Below are 21336 nucleotides of genomic sequence, written 5' to 3'. Positions count from 1 at the left end.
CACACAGCATCCCAACTGGGGGCAACTAACAGCCCTATCCTGTCTACACCACGTCCTTTCATGCTCTCGCAGGTAGCATAACACCACCTGTCACCTCTAGCTTCCTATACCTCCCCAGCCCACGCCGTCTCCGTACCCTCCCTAGCCACCTCAGACTGTTGCTCACAGCAGACACAGTCACAGCCCGCAGTCCGGCCACAGTGGGCAGAGACTGGCCTTGTGTGTGTGTGTGTGTGTGTGTGTGTGTGTGTGTGTGTGTGTGTGTGCGCGCGCGCGCGTGTGTGTGTGTGTGTGGAATGTGAGTGTTGTGAGTGTGCTTTTTATTTTCAAAGAAGGCATTTCGGCCGAAAGCTTAAACATTTTGCAGTCTTTTGATTGCGTCTGTCTGCAACTCAATGCCACCTCTATGTGGTGAGTAGCGACCTATCCTCTTCATAATGTTACTATTTCATCCTATTCTTCCATTGTCTGACATTATCACAAGGCTGACACACACAGTGCAATGTTCTATGAGGAAAGCATACAAAGATTTGTGCCACACTATGACAGGTGCCTACAGAACTTCCTTTCTGGATGGGCCTTGTGTAATTTTCTTACTAATGTACTATAGATGCACTTGAAGTTTTCAATGTTTTGTTCCCATCTGCAGAAGACCCCTTCAGAAGGGCAGAGGGAGCTGTAGGAGGAGGAGGTGATGCGGAGAAGGGGAAGGATAGGTGGTTGGACTGTGGCTTTCTACTGTCATAGACACAGCCAAATGCACTTGAATTTCAACATTAAGTGACATCACATCTATGTATGGATGTAGACTAATGGGGAAACACTTCAATGAACAGCACATCACATTATGCTTAAGTCATACCTTGAAGCCAAACACCTCTCCACAAGGGATCCTCTGCAGATGGATATAAAATGCTAAGGCATAACAACTGAGACTGAGTAAAATTCAAACTGAAATATACAAAAAGCAGACTTTTCTCGCATATGTGCAGCTTACCAATTAATTATGTGAATGGATACACCATTACGAGTGATGGGTCTCTTTGCAAAAATCTGTGTATATAGCTTGCACCTCCAGAAGCGAACTAGACGAGCTTTCGGTAAACCCATACGAATGCCAACAAGATCCCAAAATTGATGTTTGATATTCAGATGTCCACGAAATTCCTCCACATGGTCAACACCGCAGACAGTTACCAGCAGACGCACCATTTCCTCCACCTTTTCGTATGTCCAAACAATTTTTTCTGAAAAACAAAAATACAGTTTCATCAATAATGGGAGGGGTAGTGGTGGCAAATGACACAGATTAAGTGTTGGATGGAAAAGAAAAGTCACGAAGTGTTTTAGTTTCTGCCAACATATAAAATGTTTAAATAACTTACGAGAAAGTAGCCAGGTGATGTTTACAACAACTGCTGACATTTCAACAGGAACACATCACCACAGTCAAGGCATAAATACAATAAGAGAGCAGTGAGTGAGGAAATTTAAGCCCTCAGTAGATACGGCTATTCCAACTAAGAACTGTAACACTCAACATGGGCGCAGGTGCGCACAGTGAACTACTAGCACCACCAGAAAACTTAAATAACTAGCACCTGCACACACAAGATAGATCCAGAATAAAAAGTTATTGATAGCTAATATCAACTACCAATGTGTGAGGGAGTGGAATTAACTTTACCTTCTGTATGGACAGAGAAAGAGCAGGACAATGAGCAGAAATTGGGCAAAAACCTCCACCTCTATTTACGAGATTCCTTGCTAACTCACTCTCAAACTGCATCCTTAACAACTCTGTCCCAGCAACCGGAAGTGCATAACAGAAACTCTATTATATTCCATAAGATGTCTGGTACCAATGCAATGTGCTACAATAGCAGATTTTCTCGGTTGTTTTCAGTGTGTGTGGCACTTAGCAACAATACACTGGTCCTCCACAGTCCTGATGGTCTGACCAATGTCGTGACATGCCAACACTGCAAGAATATGATAGACAGCCACCTAACACAAACTGAGATCATCCTTTACAGAACCTAAAAGGCCTCTAATCTTCATTGGTGGTCAGAAAACACACTTCACACTATGTTTCAACAGAACAGGAGAAAGTCTGTCAGAAATGCTATCTTCATAATGCAAAAAGACTGTACACTTATGTGCCACCTCATTATTTTCATCACACAGCTCAGACAATCACCCAGCATCGGCCTGGTCTTTACCAGGGTGTATGTGCAAACCCTAACTGTCTACTTGTGGTTGAGAATTATGCATTACCCAGTCACCTGTTACGTGTCAAATACGTGGGACTGCTTTCAGGAGTGCAAAGGGAGGAAGCAGAAACAAAGAGAAACCTCAAATGCCAAAGCAGAGGAAGGGGAGAAGATGGAGAATGAAGAAAGAAAGAAAAACATACGAGGGACTGTTGCAATGCCAGGCTATCTAAAGTGCAACAAGCATTCCTGAAAATATCCAAGACAAGTTCCCCAAGGGAGGGGAAAAAGAAGAGCAGGAGGATGGATACGCAGCACAGAAAGGGAAGAGGTGCTTCAAAGGCTGGGGGCCCACGGTAGCCAAGCACAAACTCACCAAAGCATTGTGAGCCCACAGGGGAGCAACAAACACTGTCTGGGTGGTGCAATTGTTAACTCATCTGCCTAGTAAGCAGGAGATCCTGGGTTCAAGTCCTGGTTGAGCTCCAATTTTCACTCATTGCTTCTGACACTGTATAAAGCCCCGATGCAGCTGACATTAGTTGCTTCTCTTTCCTTTCCTCCCCTCCACATTCAGTTTACATGATAGTGGATAGTGTCTTGAGGAGAGATTGTAAAACAAATTCAGTAAAAGTAAAACAAGGGTAACAGAATGTAGTCTGATTAAATCGGGTGATGCTGAGGAAACTGGAATGGGAAATAATGAAAGTAGTAGATGACTTGTGCTATTTGGGCAACAAAGTAATTGAAGATAGCCCAAGAAGAGAGGATATAAAATGTAGATTGACTATAGAAGGAAAAAAAATCTGAAAAACAAGGATTTGTTAATATCTAACACAAGTTTACATGTTAAAAACTCTTTTGTGAAGGTAGTTGTCTGGTGTGTAGTCTTGTATGGAAGTGAAATGCGTACAATAAGCAGTTTAGATAAAAAGATAGAAGCAGCTTTTGTCATGTGGTGCTACAGAAGAATGTTGAAGATTAGATGGGAATATTCAATAACAAACGAGGTACTGAACTGAATTGGGGAAAGAAGAAATTTGTGCCACTACTTGAGTAGTACAAGTGACTGGTTGATAGGACACATCCTGAGGCATCAAGGAATTGTCAATTTTGTATTGGTGGGAAACGTATAGCATAAAAATTGTAGAGGGAGACCAAGAGATGAATACAGTAAGCAGTAGCTACTCGAAGATGAAGAGACTTACACAGGTTTGACCGGTATGGACAGCTGCATCAAGCCCTTTTTGGACTGAAGACTGCTACTACTAGAACAACAATTTTTTTTCTACTAGAGAAGTGACAGGTCACCATACATGTAATATGCCCAACACCTTACTGGATAAAGGCAACAAGTGAACAGAAAGAGAATCTTACCCGGCATTTCTCCATTCTTCGCCAGAAGCACACACCTCCTGTAGACTGACATCCTATCCCTACCAAGGATTTTTGCAAGTTCCTTGTACTTATTTTTTCCCTTCGTCTCCATATACATTTTTATTAGCTTGTCCTCATGCTTTGTGAACCTGTGGGCAGACACGAGCCAGTTTGATTAGCACAAAATATTTCTCAAATCATTAAAATGTGTACAATGTAGATGGAAAAGGATTAAATGGCAGCTCTAAGAGTGCTAAAATGTGTTATTTCCAATTAGTCATCCAAAAAGTTATGAAATAGTGTTCTCCAGGAGTAATGTTTGAGTTACTCACTAAATCTCCAGAGCACTTTAACGGCCAGAGGTAGCCACCTCCAGAAATTTTTTTTTCTGGTTATTTCAAAAGAGTAAGGATCTGTGTTAGTAAAGAAGCAGTCTTACAAAAGTACTAATATACAGGGCGTCCATAAAGTCCTATTATTTCAAAAAAATCATAACCTGCGATCTATTAGAAACATGATTGGCTGTAATGCTCTGTCTCTAATAGTTTCCACGTTTCACTAGTCCCTGTCTTCCACTTACCTCTCTCTCCTCCTATTCCCACTCCAGCACAACACAGCCTTTTATTTGACCAATGTGCGTGCCCACTAGCCCTTTTCCCTTCTCCATCCCCACCCCCTCAAACTTCACAATTGCACTTAGTAGCCCTACCCTGCCCCCCCCCCCCCCCCCACGCCTCTGCACACATTCACAAGCAGCACTACAGCTGCCTCCACCCCACCCTGTTCTCCCCCTTCCCCACCTCATGCTGCCTCCTTACCTGCAACCACCCTCACAAAATTGCTGCTCCCATCAGGCACAGTTATGACTCAATCTATCCACAGTGGTCACAGACAGTGGTCATGTGTCTGAGCTGTACAAGTGTTTCTACTTCATAAGTGAACCTCTTGGCCAAAAGCTAAAAAGTATGCCTGCCTGCAACTCAACATCTCCCCTAAATTGCAAGTAGCAATCTATCCTCCTCATAATATTTTAGTTTCCTAGTTGAGATTTTTCAAAATGACAGTGGGACTTTATCAGCAATCTATAAAACAATTAACATATAATTTGTAAAAAAAAACAGTGCAGCTAAGGATTTAAACAGAGAAAATATTCAATTTAATGTATATAGATGGAAGCACTGTGTGAAAATTTGCACGAAGGCCAGGAATTGATCTGGGGCTCCTGCTTACTAGGCAGGCGTGTCCACCACTAAGCTGTCTTAAGACAGCGGTTCACACAACTGTAAGGATTATCCTGGCACGCACCCCTCCTCGATCCAAATTCTCACTGCCATCTTAGTCTACTTTAAATTCCTCCTTACATATGAACAGAATTGCCATGACTCTCTATGTTCAGGAACAGCACCTTGGCTTCAAATGTAAATGGGGGATCCAGCCTGAAACCCAGGTGCAGGTACTTATACAATTGAAATGACAATTTCTGAGAACATGGACAGCCCGAGCAATTCTGTTCATGTGTAAAGGGGAATTTAAAGTAGACTGGGATGACAGTAAGAATTTTGATTGAGGAGGGAGGTGTGCCAGGGTAATCCGTGTAGTTGTGTGAACAGCTGCACCAAGGTGGCTTAGTGGCTAATGCACCTGTCTAGTAAGCAGCAGACCTGGGTTCGATTCCCAGCCTTGGTAGAAATTTTTACTTGCCGCTTTGGTATAGGTACACAGTTGTATCTGTATGAGACCAGTGAAGTCTTTGAAATTGTGTCATGTTATTCAATACAAATACCACATTCAAATTAATACAATATGCTCCTGTGTAGTTGAATCAATTTCATAAATCTGAAGCCTGCCACAAGCCTTCAGAAAATGCATCAGTTTTAATTTATTTTCATAGTGATCTCCAACACTTATTTCTCCAAATTTATACAAAAGAATGCCTGCCTTGAAAAATTTTCATCAAATTGAAATCTTTGTGCTGAAGTCAGTTGCAAAGCGAATATTACTTAGAACCTGGGATACAATGAAGCAAGAGCACGAGATAGAAATAATAGACAAAAATACACACACGCACGCACACATACTCACATGAAAGCCAAACAGGTGAAAAAAAAGAAGTGACATGGCCTACTAACCTTCCTACCCATTTTGCTCTATACAGATTTATAAATCTGGTAAATATACTATACAGTCTCCTCTTGGGTAAGCCATGACCAAGATACTGCACAAATTTCATCTTCTGCCTTGGCTGTAGGTGTTTAAGTGAGAAGAACAGTTGTGGATCTTCAAAATGATATATCTGCAACATACAAAGCAATGAAATAGTCAGACTGGCAAAACAGAAATAATTAATAAAACTTTGGTCAACAGGGTATGAGAGATTTTCCAAGAGAAACTGAAGCCAGGAACTGAACTGAAGAGGTTATTTCCAAACTGATGTAACTCCATCTCAGACTAACATTCAAAAGCAGTTTCACAGCATTGTCTACATTTTTTCCTTCATACTACTTGCTTTTTTCTTTTCAATGTACTGTTCATCCTGTTAAAAAAAAAAAAAAAAAAAAAAAAAAAAAAAAAAAAAAAAAAAAACAGTGTTTATCGAAAGTGACATATTTCCTTTGTGTATATTTCCAAATTGTCACGTTTCTGCGAATTCAGCAGAAATACTTTTGTAAGTAATATGTTCAGTATATTGTAGGGCTCCAACAATAGTTTATTGTTCACTGCCTAGGAGACTGGTAAAAGTCAAACCTGTATTGTCAGTTTGAGTTTTGTGTGATATGGGCATATTTGAAGAACTACAGGAAATATCAAGGTGTTATGCCAGAAAGAGGCCATGTAATCCATCAGAATGCCACAAGGCCAAAGATACAAGGGCTATCAAGAAAGTAACAGACATTTTGATCTATCATGGCAGTGGGCAGGACCACAGCTGCCATCTTGGTGCTGTGACATTCCTACACTCAGTACTCATCCACCAGTGGCAGCAAATGGTCTCTGTCTCTGCTACTTTGCTTTCTGTGGCATGTTAAAATGTGTGCTGCAATAGAAAATCCTACCACTTGTGAGGTTCATTCTTTAATTAGGTTTCGACTGGCAAAAAACTGCAAACCAATTGAACTGTATTGTAACCTTTGTGATGTGTACAGAAAAGGAATAATGAGAAAGCCAGGTGAGGCAATGGCACATTGATTTTAAAGATGGTTGGTTGCTTGATTCGGGGGACGGGACAAAACAGTGAGGTCATCAGTCCCTTCGGATTAGGGAAGGAAGTTGGCCATGCCCTTTAAAAGGAACCATCCCAGCATTTACCTGAAGCAATTTAGGAAAAGCACAGAAAACCTAAATCAGAATGGTCGGACATGGGTCTGAATCCTCGTGCTCCTGAATGAGAGACCAGTGTGCTATTTAAAGATGGTTGTACCAACGTTCACAATGAGGACTGCAGTTGTAGGCCTAAGCCTTGTTGACTTGACTGACTGACAATGAAAAAAATGAGAACAATCAATGAAAAATCGTCATTTCATGATTACTGAACTTTCACAACATTTTTCCCAAATTTCAAGGAGTTTGATGTGTGAAACTGTGGCTGAAAACTAGTTACCAGAAATTTTGTGTAGGCTTGGTTCCCAAAATCCTAACAGAAAACTATAAAAAAGACTCGTGCGGCACTGACTTTCCTCTAAGATCACGAGAAAACTGCTAATGAAGTTATCAATTTTATCTTAACTGGGTACAAAACTTGGGTGAAGCATGTCAACTGCAGAACAAAAAGGCAGTCAAAGGGATGGGGACAGAAATTCTCCCAAGATACCAAGGAAGTGTCTGCAACCATTATCAGTAAGAAATATCATGGCTACTGTGCTAAGGGAATGATTCTCTGATTTCCTTGAACGTGACACCACAACTCAGAGGTATTGCTGAACATTGACAAAGATAAGGCAGGCGATACAAAACAGGCATCGGGGGAAACTTTGTGCAAAAGTTTTGCTTTGCACGGCGACAAACGTTCACACACAGCCAGTCCAACCCAACAGCCAAGGAGTTCTGGATGGAAGGTGTTTGATCATCCACCATTGAGCCCAGATTTGACACCGAGCAACAAAGATCTCTACCCAGCAATGAGGACATTGATTGCTACGCAACACTTTGATGTTGACACCAAACTGCATGCTGGTAAAAACCAGTGGTTTCAATTACAGGCTGCAGATTTCTAGAGACAGTATTGAAAAATTTGTGCAATGATAAGTGCCTCAATTTGAATGGTAAGTATGTAGAAAAATAGCCGAAGCGTGTACCTTTAAAATGTATATAATAAAATTTGATTATCCCATACTGTCACTGTTTTATTTCAAAACATTTGTTACTTTCTGGATAGCCTTTGTAAGATGCGACGACATGCTTGTGATGATCACCAGCCTGTGCTGTCTTGTAAATGTGATGATGGCTAGTGTTATACAGTCAAATATTAACAACAAGCTTACCAAGGTTCTAATTCATTGTTTTACAATCAGGAAGATAAATGTTAACACTTCTGTTCTGATACAGAAAACTGCAACCACAATCAGCAGTGACAGTCTCTAGTGGCATACTTCACGTAAACACTACTTGGGGCAATTTAAAAATATGTTGTGCTACCTTATGCACCATACTTAGAATTATACAAAACAAGTGACACATTTAGCTGCATTTCAGTTTTCAAATGGCCATACAACAGGAGAGCAGCCAGTGCACATATCAACCACAGGACTTAATTAATAACATTTATAATTTTATTTTATTTTTGGAAAGTCAAAAGTTATGTGAAATGGTCTGCCTAAAAGTAAGAAATAAAATACATTAGAAAAAAATTTGATGCACCTTTAAGTGATGCTCAAAAATAATGCACAGAAGCTGAGATGCTCAGCCGTTAATGGTATGAGAAGACCATTGAGTGAAATTCCACCAGACAAATATCCTCTAATACTCTCTAGAGTCTAAGTTAAATACTAAACTTTAAATTCTCAACTGGCACTTCATTTGCTGTACACGAGTTTGAGAATCATTCACACATATGTCAAATGCTTCTCTATTTTATTTCTTACTTTTAGATAAATCATTTCACAAATCATTTGACTAGCTTTTTCAAAAGACGCTAGTTTCAAGTTTTGTTCATGAAGCACGAGACATGTTTAAATATCGGCCAGTATTATTATTGTTATTATTTTTCTTTCCTGTCTCAGACATTATGTCTGGTTAAAAATGGAAAGCGACGCGGAACTTGATCAAGCGTGACTTCCTTTTAACTGTACAGTATATGTTACGAGGTGCATTCAAGTTCTAAGGCCTCCGATTTTTTTTCTAATTAACTACTCACCCGAAATCGATGAAACTGGCGTTACTTCTTGACGTAATCGCCCTGCAGACGTACACATTTTTCACAACGCTGACGCCATGATTCCATGGCAGCGGCGAAGGCTTCTTTAGGAGTCTGTTTTGACCACTGGAAAATCGCTGAGGCAATAGCAGCACGGCTGGTGAATGTGCGGCCACGGAGAGTGTCTTTCATTGTTGGAAAAAGCCAAAAGTCACTAGGAGCCAGGTCAGGTGAGTAGGGAGCATGAGGAATCACTTCAAAGTTGTTATCACGAAGAAACTGTTGCGTAACGTCAGCTCGATGTGCGGGTGCGTTGTCTTGGTGAAACAGCACACACGCAGCCCTTCCCGGATGTTTTTGTTGCAGTGCAGGAAGGAATCTGTTCTTCAAAACATTTTCGTAGGATGCACCTGTTACCGTAGTGCCCTTTGGAACGCAATGGGCAAGGATTACACACTCGCTGTCCCAGAACATGGACACCATCATTTTTTCAGCACTGGCGGTTACCCGAAATTTTTTTGGTGGCAGTGAATCTGTGAGCTTCCATTGAGCTGACTGGCGCTTTGTTTCTGGATTGAAAAATGGCATCCACATCTCATCCATTGTCACAACCGACGAAAAGAAAGTCCCATTCATGCTGTCGTTGCCCATCAACATTGCTCGGCAACATGCCACACGGGCAGCCGTGTGGTCGTCCGTCAGCATTTGTGGCACCCATCTGGATGACACTTTTCACATTTTCAGGTCGTCATGCAGGATTGTGTGCACAGAACCCACAGAAATGCCGACTCTGGAGGCGACCTGTTCAACAGTCATTCGGCGATCCCCCAAAACAATTCTCTCTACTTTCTCGATCATGTCGTCAGACCGGCTTGTACGAGCCCGAGGTTGATTCAGTTTGTTGTCACACGATGTTCTGCCTTCATTAAACTGTCGCACCCACGAACGCACTTTCGACACATCCGTAACTCCTTCAACTGTCGATGAATTTCAATTGGTTTCACACCACGCAAATTCAGAAAACGAATGATTGCATGCTGTTCAAGTAAGGAAAACGTCGCCATTTTAAGTATTTAAAACAGTTCTCATTCTCGCCGCTGGCGGTAAAATTCCATCTGCCGTACGGTGCTGCCATCTCTGGGACGTATTGACAAAGAACGCGGCCTCATTTTAAAACAATGCGCATGTTTCTATCTCTTTCCAGTCCGGAGAAAAAAAATTGGAGGCCTTAGAACTTGAATGCACCTCGTACATTGCATTTAGGAACTTTCGGGTAATTGAAAATGTATCAATAATTATGGATTTCTGTAGTTGTATATATAAGTTTGGATGTAGCTGTATTGCATTGATGTACTAGTAGATAGTGTGTGGTATTATTATTATTATTATTATTATTATTATTATTATTATTAAGAGTGTATGGATCAAGAAAAGTATGGAAGTTTCAATTTACACTGTGAGCTTATATATTGACACTTCATTGACATAGCTAGCTGCAGCTGTTAAGAAGTATTTCAATTTTCTCTCAAATCACTAAGTTTTTCTAGAACACCTTGATTCCTTCCAATCAATTAATTTTATTTAATTAGTTATTCCTTCCAAAACTAGATCTCACGCTGCTCCTTTTGATAGTGCAGTTTCCCATATCCCACTCTTCATTTGACTATGAAAATTCACACAAAAAGTCATTGCGTAAATTTTTCACTCCACTTGAACATTTGACCAAAAGAAACATGTAAGCATATCCAGATGTTCAAATGCACTTGAGGACAGTGTGAAAGAGAAAAGGTAGCCAGCTTGTAAATACTTTGGAGACCAGCCTAGAAAACTGGCCATTTATGCCATAACTTGAAGCAATGCTGGCACATATGCAGGCTAATGTATGATCATCAAGAGTAATAAGTACTTTAAAAAAAAAAAAAAACAACCCAAGATTCAAGATTTATTTTTAAATTTACTTTAGCTCTTTGACAGATTACAAAGTGGAAGGTGATTTATTGAGCAATTTTTCTTCTTGAGCTTCCAAAATTTCTTTCTCACTCAACAACCATGATGTGTTTGTAGCAGAATTACAACAAACTGCAAAACCTAATGAGCACTCAAGTACCAATAGCTAATTCAGTTTCCAGAAGTAATTTTATTAAATACTTCTAAAAATTCTGAAGATTTTTTTAACATGCAACTTGATATAAATTGCCTGACTTAAATAAAATTGGACCCAGATGTTATTTTAAGTGGAGTAACTGCAACAGACCCACGTTACACACCTCAATCAAGTTGTCAATCTTAAGCAAGTTAAGTAATAAAAAATGTAGTCATGACAGTTGGTTACATTTTAAGTTGGGATGAAATGTCTCAGGGTCAGGGCACACACAGGCTGCACACACTGATGCACAAAATACAAGACACAGAAATAAGACAAGTGCTGCAGATTTTCAATTTGGAAGGCAAAATTAATAAATACAAAGTCAGCCAATGCAATCATATAGAAAGACTGCATCAACCATAGCAAGTGACTCACTTAGCAAGTGGCTCACTAGCTTGTCATGTCAAACTCCCACTGCGAGAGCTTTAGCAGGAACCTAGAAAGTGAAATACTCAAATGCCTTTACTTTAAAAACAAATGTATTTTTATAGAAATACTTTCTTTTCATCATAGTAATTACACCACCGCCAATATGAGACAACAAAATAGTCAACATCCAAATTATAACGTTACAATAGCTGCACCTGTCACTGCACTGCAGTAACCAGAACTGCTGTTGCAGCTGAACCAGTCACTGAAAGCAGATGAGAATGCAAGAACAAAATAGAGATGTTACTAGAATACAACTGACATTTTTTCTGTATAATAATGGAGCACAATAAAATAGCAACTAATGGATATAGGGAGACACAGAAATTTAAAAGTGGAAGTAGCAAACAAAAATTCATTTCTTTTTAATCTCATCACTTTCTTCTTATTCACCACCACCACCACCACCACCACCACCACCATTTCATGGATTAAGCATAGAGATTGTTCTGTCTTGACAAATTGTCCGTCCATCTCTTCTTAGGTCTTCCTGTCAGTTTATAAGTTAAGGCTAATTTGGAAAGTCTTTTACTGCTCATTCTTTTACATGCTTGTACCAGGCATTGCAGCAATTGGTGATTGGCTCTACTTTTAGTTTTTGCCACATTGTTTCATTTTTATGTGGTCTGTTCTTATGTAGTCTTTTTCTTCTGAAAAATCTCATTTCTAGACTTCACACTTAATCTAGTCTCTTTTTGTAGCCAGCACTCACTCCCATGAAAAAATACTGGAAGAGCCACAGTTTTACAAAATTTTACCATTTCTTGTCTGGTCTTGTTGTTTAAAAACATTATGAATAGTGCCACACATTTTCACATCTATTTTACAATGAAAAAAAATACTGTAACCTATTTTACATCTAGATACAATACAATATGATGCTGAAATTTCTAAACCCACGGCTTTCTGGGCTTCTGATGGCTTTCTGAGGCAAAGACCTGTTCCAATTGAAAAATCCATTACTTGTGAAGTCACATTGGCCTTAACAGTAATAACGTAATAAATTGTACAGTACAGTTTTTATAGAATAAACCTCAAATGCTACATTATAGGCTTTTAGTTTGAAAATTGTTTTATAATTCTATTTTTGGAGGTTGGTTATCCCTGCTAGGACCTGCATCACAGGTTTACTTCAGAAGTCTTTAGACCCTAAATACTGCTCTGATACTGACACTACATTCTGTATTTTTTGTTAGACAGATTGATCCACATAACCTGACTTACAATGTTCAATGTCTGACAGAGCAAAGAGACATTATGTTGACATTCTGTCTAGTGTGAGCGAAGTTCACTTCACGGTGCCACTACGTTCTATAGACATCTCCTGTCAATCAGGTTTACGCCTTTCTAATTTCACTGTTCCGATCGTTACGCAAGAGACACATTGGAATAAAATGAAATTTGAAAACAGTCAAATATTTTGTAGAATCATTTGTCTAAAAGCAAGAAATAAAACAGACTAGAGAAACATTTGACACACCTATGAATCTTACTCAAAATCATGTACAGCAGCTGAGATACACTAGTGACACCACTGAGTGAAATACCATCTGACAAATTCTCTGCTAAGTTGAATATTTAACTTTAAATTCTCAACTGACACTTCACTTGCTCTAAATGTAATGCACTTCATGATTTTGTGTATCATTCACATGTAGGTTAAATGTTTGTCTAATATATTTTATTTCTTACTTTTAGACAAACAATTTCACAAAACATCCAACTGGTTTTCTTCAATTTTTTTATTATTTTTAAATTTTACCCAGACAGCATGAATTAAATATATTTACATACCAATTGTTATTATTATTATTAAAATATATAGAAGAAGAGGAAGCAGAAAAGTTTCAATTCCTGCTGTGATTTGATACTTTTTGATACTTCAATTTGCATAGCTAGTTTCAGCAGCTGTTCATGAAATATTTCAAGTCTCCCTCAAATCAATAATAAAGTTCTCTTCATTACCCTGATTACTTTGAAGCAATTAATTTTTTTTCCTTCTAAACTACATTCCATGCTGGTCAATTTCACACCTCATTTCCCCACATTTCACTGCCAGAATTCAGACAAAAATCCATAGTGTAATTTCCGAGTCTTCTCACTTTCACTCTGCTGAAACATTTACTGAAATGTAATGTGATGTCAAACTCATACCAGAAAGTAGTTCCTAGGAATTTTTTTAGAGCAAAGTTCTCCGTAATGTACAATGACTTCCTTGTAGTGTGTGTCACTGGAATTTGTCGAGCACTTCCGAGTTTTGTGGCAACTAGAAAAATGATGATGAATGGTGCAACTCCTCCTTGAATCTTAATTTAACTTGCGTACGATTCTAGAAAAACAAACAATATTCAAGAACCGGGCAAAAGGCCGTGTTTTAAGCGACCTAAAATGTAGACAAATTACTCTTCCTTAGGATTCTTCTGGTATATCTGAGACCGTCAACTACCTTCACACCTCTACAGAGTTATGTACTCACTTCGGCTTAAACTGCTCTGAACATAATCTCATGTGCCAGTATTAGGTGTGTGTATAAAACATAATTTTATTTCAAATTCATATATTTTGTTACTGTCACCCTAAATACACTCCCCTCCCCTATCCCTTTAACACTCCAAGCCAACTTTACACTGATGAAAAAGGTGCAGGAAGTCTTCCTATGCGAGATCCTTGATGACGCGTGCCACTTTTTCTTTCACTGCTTCAATGGACTGAAATCTTGTTCCTATTAACGCAGATTTGACCTTGGCAAATGGATAAATCATATGGTACTAAGTCAGGCAAATAATATGGGTGGTCTAACACTGGGATGCCATACTTCACTAGAAACCTCTAAACAAGACAATGCCATATGAGTGTGTTGTCTTGATGAAGAACACATGACTCTTTCTTCCACAATCTGGGTCTTCTTTTCGTGTTTTCCCCGCAGAGTTGAGCAACAGTCTCAAGGTAGTAATGGTTTTTTAATAGTTTGACTTTCAGGAACCCAGTGAAGAAGCACAATTACAAGAACATTGAGAAAAACAGTCATCAGTTTGAATCTTAAATTTGCTCAGTCAACTTTTTTTCTTTCTTGGTGAAGTTGGGCCTTTTCAGTGCATGGATTGGCACGAAGAGATGATGGGAAAGCTGGGCAGTGCAAAAGGATAGGTACAGATGGGGATAGGTGTGTGTGCAGTCTGAAAGGAATGCGGGTGCTCCTGTGTTAAGGCAGAGGAGATTAAGTTGACTGAGAAAGGTCAGCCAAGAGGGCACCTCTCAAACAGATTCTGGGAGAATCCCAAAGAGGATGGTGCGCATTAAAAGTCAGAAAAGGGGGAAGTAGCTGCCCAATGAGCTGGAAGAAGTCTGTCCTGGTGACATAAAATGGCGGGGGGACGTAAACGGTACAAAGGGAAAAGTTCAAGTGAGGAAGGTAAAGGTGAACTGCAACAGCTTGAAGGCGGGTAGTCGGGGAGATGAGTCGACTATGCTCATCATCCCATATGAGCAGCATGATTTCCACATGAAATGGAATGCCGTCCTCAGAGGGGGTGGGGGGTCAGAATGGGCTGGAAACAAACGCAAGAGTTTAAAGCATTCATGAGGACACACTTTTGTTTCCTGAAGGCAGAGAACAAGTGGACACTGCAATTCTAAGAACAGTCGTAAATCCTCTTTGTTCGATCTAAGACCGCGAACATTCCATTGGAGGAGAGTCATGATGAGGAAAGAATGAAGGGGTGTCACCTCTGTGCCTACTGAGTGCCTGCCTTTGAAGACTCCATGCTACAGGGCACAGAGGCAGAGAGGCAGGAGGATCCTGCTCCATGAGGTCCACAGAAGCATTGCCATTCTTGTGTCAGCCTGCAGAGTCCAGGGCAGAAAAATGGGTGGTGGTGCGTACCGGCAACATGTACGTCAGCCAGTCGAGAGTAGCACATGGCGACACTGTCGAAGAGGATCTTCGAGCTGGCGAAGGAGATGACTGTTTGCCTTTGTTTGACTTCTTAGAGCCTTTCCAGTTGGCAGAGGAAGACTCAGATGTTGGTTAGTTTGAGGGACATAGGAAGTGTTCATGGGACTATTCCTTCTGTCCTTTCCAGCCTGCAGTTGTGGAGCTGGTGACTTCGCCCGTGAGACGAAAGTTTGGTGGCATGCTGCACAGGTGAAGAAGGAGATGGAGACACTACCGATATGCTGGGCAATTTCACAACTGCAGTACTAAATGAGGTTGCTTGTCTGCATGATCATGTCCTTCGTGGAGCAAGATATAGCAAGAACAGTATTGTAGGTGCCAGGTGGTAGAACGCGGCGTTTCTGACTAGCCAGAAACCTGCAAGCGACTGGGTAAGGCTCTTTTTCCTTTATATAGATCTCCTGGACAGCCTGCTCATCGAGATACACGGGACAATTGCGGGAATAGACAGCATTGTTGCCATTGCAGTTGATGCAGTAGGGAGTAAGAGGCAGACAACCGCCCTCTTGAGCATCCCTACCACAGGTTACACATTTGGCTGGTTATCAACAGAACTCTCTAGTGCGGTTGTAACAATGACTCTGGTAGCTGTGCATCAGGTTCGGAATATATGATCTGACTGTGATAACTTCACAACATGCTTTGATCTTTGATGGAAGAACCACTCTATCAAAAGAGAGAAATAGAGTGTGTGTGGACACTAAGAAGGCATCTACTTTTTTCATCACCCAATGGACTGCAATGACACCCTGACCAGAGAGGTACATTTGGATTTCTGCCTTGGTCAGACCACCAAGCAGCCTAGTGTAAATAACACCACGGGAAGAATTCAGCATTCGATGGGCCTAAACATGAACAGGACAGCCATGGAGGGGTGAAGCTGCAAGCAGCTGTTGTACTTGAGAATCAGAAGTAGTCTCCAAAAGCAAAATGTCATTGTGTAAACGAGAGCAGGATTTCACATGGCCATCAATGGCATCAAGATCTTTGTGAATAATAAACAGATTTACCATAGCAAAAGACTGACTGTCATCAGTATGTGAAATCACAAGGAACGTGGTGCAGCTGGGAGGGTCTTTTAATTGTTAGCCTCATTCCATTTACGTATTACAGTCGTTGACTGTGAAGATGATCGACTCATTGTGAGAAAATCCCCATGATTGCCAGAGTCTCTGACAGTGCACTCCTTCCAACTGGGGACCCCCTTCAGAAGGGGGCAGACCCATCTTAGGTCACACCTTCTGAACACCTGAGAGAGGGACGAATCAGCAATTTGGGAAGGTAAGCAGCTCAGGCAATCACCCCCTCCTTGGCCTGACCTGTACAAGAGGAGTATGTGGGAATCCTACCTGTCGTTCCGGAGCTGGGAATTATGCGGCACTCAGTAACCTGTTAGGTGTCTGACACGTAGACCAGCCTTCAGGACCACACATGGAGGAAGAAGAAAAACCTCAAACACCAAAACAGAGGAAGGATAGGAGAAGGTGAACAAAGAAAGATAAAACGAATGAGAAACAGTAGGGAGTATTCTGACACCGACTACCAAAACGCTGAACACATAGCCAAAAACAGCCCAGACATTTTCCCCAAGGGAAGGAAAAAAGAACGTCAAGAGGATAGACATGCAGCAGATGGGAAAAGATGCTGCGAAGGCTGGGGCTCTGTGGTAGCCATGCACGAACTGCCACAGATCGGAGAGCCCCCTGGGGGGTCGTCCATTGGTCTTGTTTGCACCATGGTAAATGTCAGTCACATTTTTAACTAATTCCAATTATTTACAGCTGTGGTTACCAAACTTATGAAGCTTCTGAGCAACCATAGCCATTTTTAAATCCTACTATGAGCTATCAAAAGAAACTACGATAGAAGCAAGAAATTCTTTAAAAAAATATTACATTTGTTTACTGATCATAAACTTACATTTCCAGTAAAAACATAACTATAATTTTATTTTATTTTTGAGTCTGTTTTTGTTGTTGTTGTGGTCTTCAGTCCTGAGACTGGTTTGATGCAGCTCTCCATGCTACTCTATGCTGTGCAAGCTTTTTCATCTCCCAGTACCTACTGCAACCTACATCCTTCTGAATCTGCTTAGTGTATTCATCTCTTGGTCTCCCTCTACGATTTTTACCCTCCATGCTGCCCTCCAATACTAAATTGGTGATCCCTTGATGCCTCAGAACATGTCCTACCAACCGATCCCTTCTTCTGGTCAAGTTGTGCCACAAACTTCTCTTCTCCCCAATCCTATTCAATACTTCCTCATTAGTTATGTGATCTACCCATCTAATCTTCAGCATTCTTCTGTAGCACCACATTTCGAAAGCTTCTATTCTCTTCTTGTCCAAACTATTTATCGTCCATGTTTCACTTCCATACATGGCTACACTCCATACGAATACTTTCAGAAATGACTTCCTGACACTTAAATCAATACTGGATGTTAACAAATTTCTCTTCTTCAGAAACGCTTTCCTTGCCATTGCCAGCCTACATTTTATATCCTCTCTACTTCGACCATCATCAGTTATTTTGCTCCCCAAATAGCAAAACTCCTTTACTACTTTAAGTGCCTCATTTCCTAATCTAATTCCCTCAGCATCACCCGACTTAATTAGACTACATTCCATTATCCTCATTTTGCTTTTGTTAATGTTCATCTTATATCCTCCTTGCAAGACACTGTCCATTCCATTCAACTGCTCTTCCAAGTCCTTTGCTGTCTCTGATAGAATTACAATGTCATCGGCGAACCTCAAAGTTTTTATTTCTTCTCCATGAATTTTAATACCTACTCCAAATTTTTCTTTTGTTTCCTTTACTGCTTGCTCAATATACAGATTGAACAACATCGGGGAGAGGCTACAACCCTGTCTTACTCCCTTCCCAACCACTGCTTCCCTTTCATGTCCCTCGACTCTTACAACTGCCATCTGGTTTCTGTACAAATTGTAAATAGCCTTTCGCTTTTTGAGTCTATCGAATAATAAATCTAAAGCTTCTTAACAATGCAGTTTTTATTAATCCATAGTTTCTTATTCTGTATAATAATTTTTGAAATTCTGAATGACACCTCAGGTGCTGCTTTATTCTTGTCCAATGGACTTAAAAAGTGATTGTTGAGCATTAAGTTTGGACGACAGATGACTTACCTTTTCTTTCCCTAAAGCATAATCCAGTGGAAAACCTTTTCATTCCCTAAGTGAACAGTTTTGAAATAGCACTTGCTTGGTGTTTCCTTTCTTCTCAACTAATATACTTGCATAGCACAGTAAACACATATTTGCCCTTTTCCTGGGTAAAGAAATAATCATTGTTCCATTCTAAACAGAAGTGATAAGTTTTTTTTTTCTTTTGCTAAAATACGTCATTATTAGAACAAACCTAGCTTGGTATTAATGCTTAAATTGAACTATCTACATCAGGTAATATCTGACATACACACAAGAAACATAATGTGCACAGTGTCACGTGTATACAATCAACTATTAGGCTGACAATGTAGTATTCTTGACTGACAAAACACAGTTGCGTGGAGGAACAAGCAGTTACCATGAACACATTCTGAGCTCAATGGAGCAATCCAGCATTACTGTGATCTACCGACCATGTGAGCTACTAGTAGCTCATAATCGATGGTTTGCGAGTCACTGATTTTCAGTATAGCTTTTTAATTTTTGCATAATAATTAAAAACTCTTGTTTTTGGATTAACAAGTCACCTTTGCTGTAAAATCTTTATCATGCTATGACTAAAAACTGTCTTCACTTTGGTCTCGAGTACTGTCAACAGAATCCAATTCACAATATGAAACAAGAAAACCTGTTCCTGGATACAGTATTTCAACACTTTCCTCCATTTGGGAGCACATCTGGTGCCTAGTGAACATAGTGAGCCATTGGCACATTCTTTTAAGTGTGATGTCATAATACCTTTCACGGATGGGGTCTGGAGGGTTTCTGTTTGTGTGTTTCAGTTGCAGATGTTGGTTGTGTGTTCTGATTGCAATATTTCTTGAGACTGGTTGATTAGATTGAGTTATTTAGTACACCTACATAGATCATAACTTAAACCCTCCAAGTTAATAGGCCATGGGTGATGTACAAAATTTTCTCGTAACATTTCCTCTCCAACTGTGGTAGACATCTTCAGAGGTAAAGTGGCGTACTCCAACCAGAACTCGAGGGAGTGCCAAATATATGGCCAGTGTAGAGGGCACCACAGTCCATCACGTGACGTCAGCCACAAGATTATGTCTTGTAGTGCCAACATACTTTACTGAAAAGTAATCTATAGTCTCTCTTACACTGCAATGCTGACATCCAAATTTTATCTAATTTAACACCTTCCCCTTTTCTGTTAAAGTGATTATGGTCTTAATAAATCTCAATAGCTTCTCTATACAAAGAGACATGATAAATTGATGTTTTTGATATGACACTTATCTCAGTGAATTTTATTTCATTATTACCTTCTTGGTAAATATGTTCCACTACAGTCAATTTATCTGTATGTCCCAGCCAGCAATTCCTTGTGTTCAACCAGACGAGTGTTAAAACATTTTGCGGTATCTTGACAAGCCGGACCATAACTACAAGTTATTTTATATACATCCAGTGTGACCAAAGGATATCATATCATTTACAAATCTTAAATGTTCTTTTATCTTCCTGGTGGGTCTGAAGGTAGTTTCTACACCATACTTGCTCTACACTTTCCCAATGTGATGTGTAATCATGCTGATGAACAGAACGAAAACTTCCCTATTGGGCGGATGTTGTTCCTTGTCAATCCTGATTCTCTCCCAAGGACGAAGTGCTCAATCTATCTCCTTGTTCGAATAACCATTCTTCTTGAATGTCAACCCTACATTATCAACCTCATCTTAAGTATAAGTCAGGTCACAAATTTTGTGCGCCCTGTCTACCAAGGTTTTATTAACACCTCTTTCTTGTCTGGGGTGGTGGTTGAAACCTTTGTGTAGGCAATGGTCGGTATGTGTGGCTTTTCTATATACCCTATGGCCGAATGTCCTGTCCTCCCCCTTGATAGACAGCCACATCCAGAAATTCAGTTTACCACCATTCTCCATCTCCATAGTAAATCGTATTTTTTGATTGATGCAGTTGAATTTTATCAGGAAGGCATCCAATTCCTCTGCACCGTATGTCCATACTACGAATGTGTCATTAATGTAGCGGTACCACCTGGCTGGTCTTTTGCTGGCAGTCTGCAATGACCATTGCTCAAAGTTCTCCATAAAAACTTGGTCACAGCTGGACTAAGAGGACTGCTCATATCCACCCTGTAGATCTGTTCATAAAAATCATTATTGGACTGAAAATAGGCCATCGTGGGGCAGTGTCAGAATAACTGCACAATATCTGCTGTAAAAATATCCACTATATGTGACAGAGCTTCGTCCACTCTAATCACGCTAAGGAATGACAACATCAAATCTAAAAAGGATATCACTTTGACCCACACACATTTCTTTTAATTTGTCAACGAAATTATTTGAATTTCTAATGCCTGACTGTTCCAGCAACATAAGGTTGCAGCAGTGAGGCAAGTTGTTTAGCTATTCAAGGGTGGAACACCCTATAGTACCCATAATAGGCTTCGAAGGAAACTGTGTTTTGTGCTTCTTGGGTAACCCATAGAGCCTAGACAGCTACAGTTCCGTTTTACAGAGTAGTATTGTATCATCAAAGGAGAGAAGACACTCTCACCATCAATTAGTGATTTTTAACATCTTCCTAGTCAGATCCTTCTGAAGTGTTTTATAAATGATGGGATCCAAAATACTGATCTTTTCATGATAGTCCTCACTCAGCAACTGTGGCACTGCCTTTATCTGCAGAAA

At 40.1% G+C, this 21336-nt stretch overlaps 1 protein-coding gene across 2 annotated transcripts in view; it reads right to left on the bottom strand.

Annotated features, from left to right (window-relative positions):
* LOC124717071 overlaps positions 1-21336 on the bottom strand; it is a 78245-nt gene that overhangs the window by 30744 nt on the left and 26165 nt on the right. For both annotated transcript variants that reach the window (XM_047243753.1, XM_047243754.1), the window contains exons 4-6: positions 5720-5883; positions 3591-3739; positions 998-1247 (exon numbers count right to left, since the gene is read on the bottom strand). In XM_047243753.1, coding sequence (XP_047099709.1) covers positions 998-1247; positions 3591-3739; positions 5720-5883 — 563 coding nt within the window. The remainder of the gene's footprint in view (positions 1-997; positions 1248-3590; positions 3740-5719; positions 5884-21336) is intronic.

The sequence above is a fragment of the Schistocerca piceifrons genome, chromosome 9 (genome assembly GCF_021461385.2).
Source record: "Schistocerca piceifrons isolate TAMUIC-IGC-003096 chromosome 9, iqSchPice1.1, whole genome shotgun sequence".
Taxonomy (NCBI): domain Eukaryota; kingdom Metazoa; phylum Arthropoda; class Insecta; order Orthoptera; family Acrididae; genus Schistocerca; species Schistocerca piceifrons.
The sequence above is the reverse complement of the archived record's forward strand: the minus strand, read 5'-3'. Positions and strand labels throughout refer to the sequence as shown.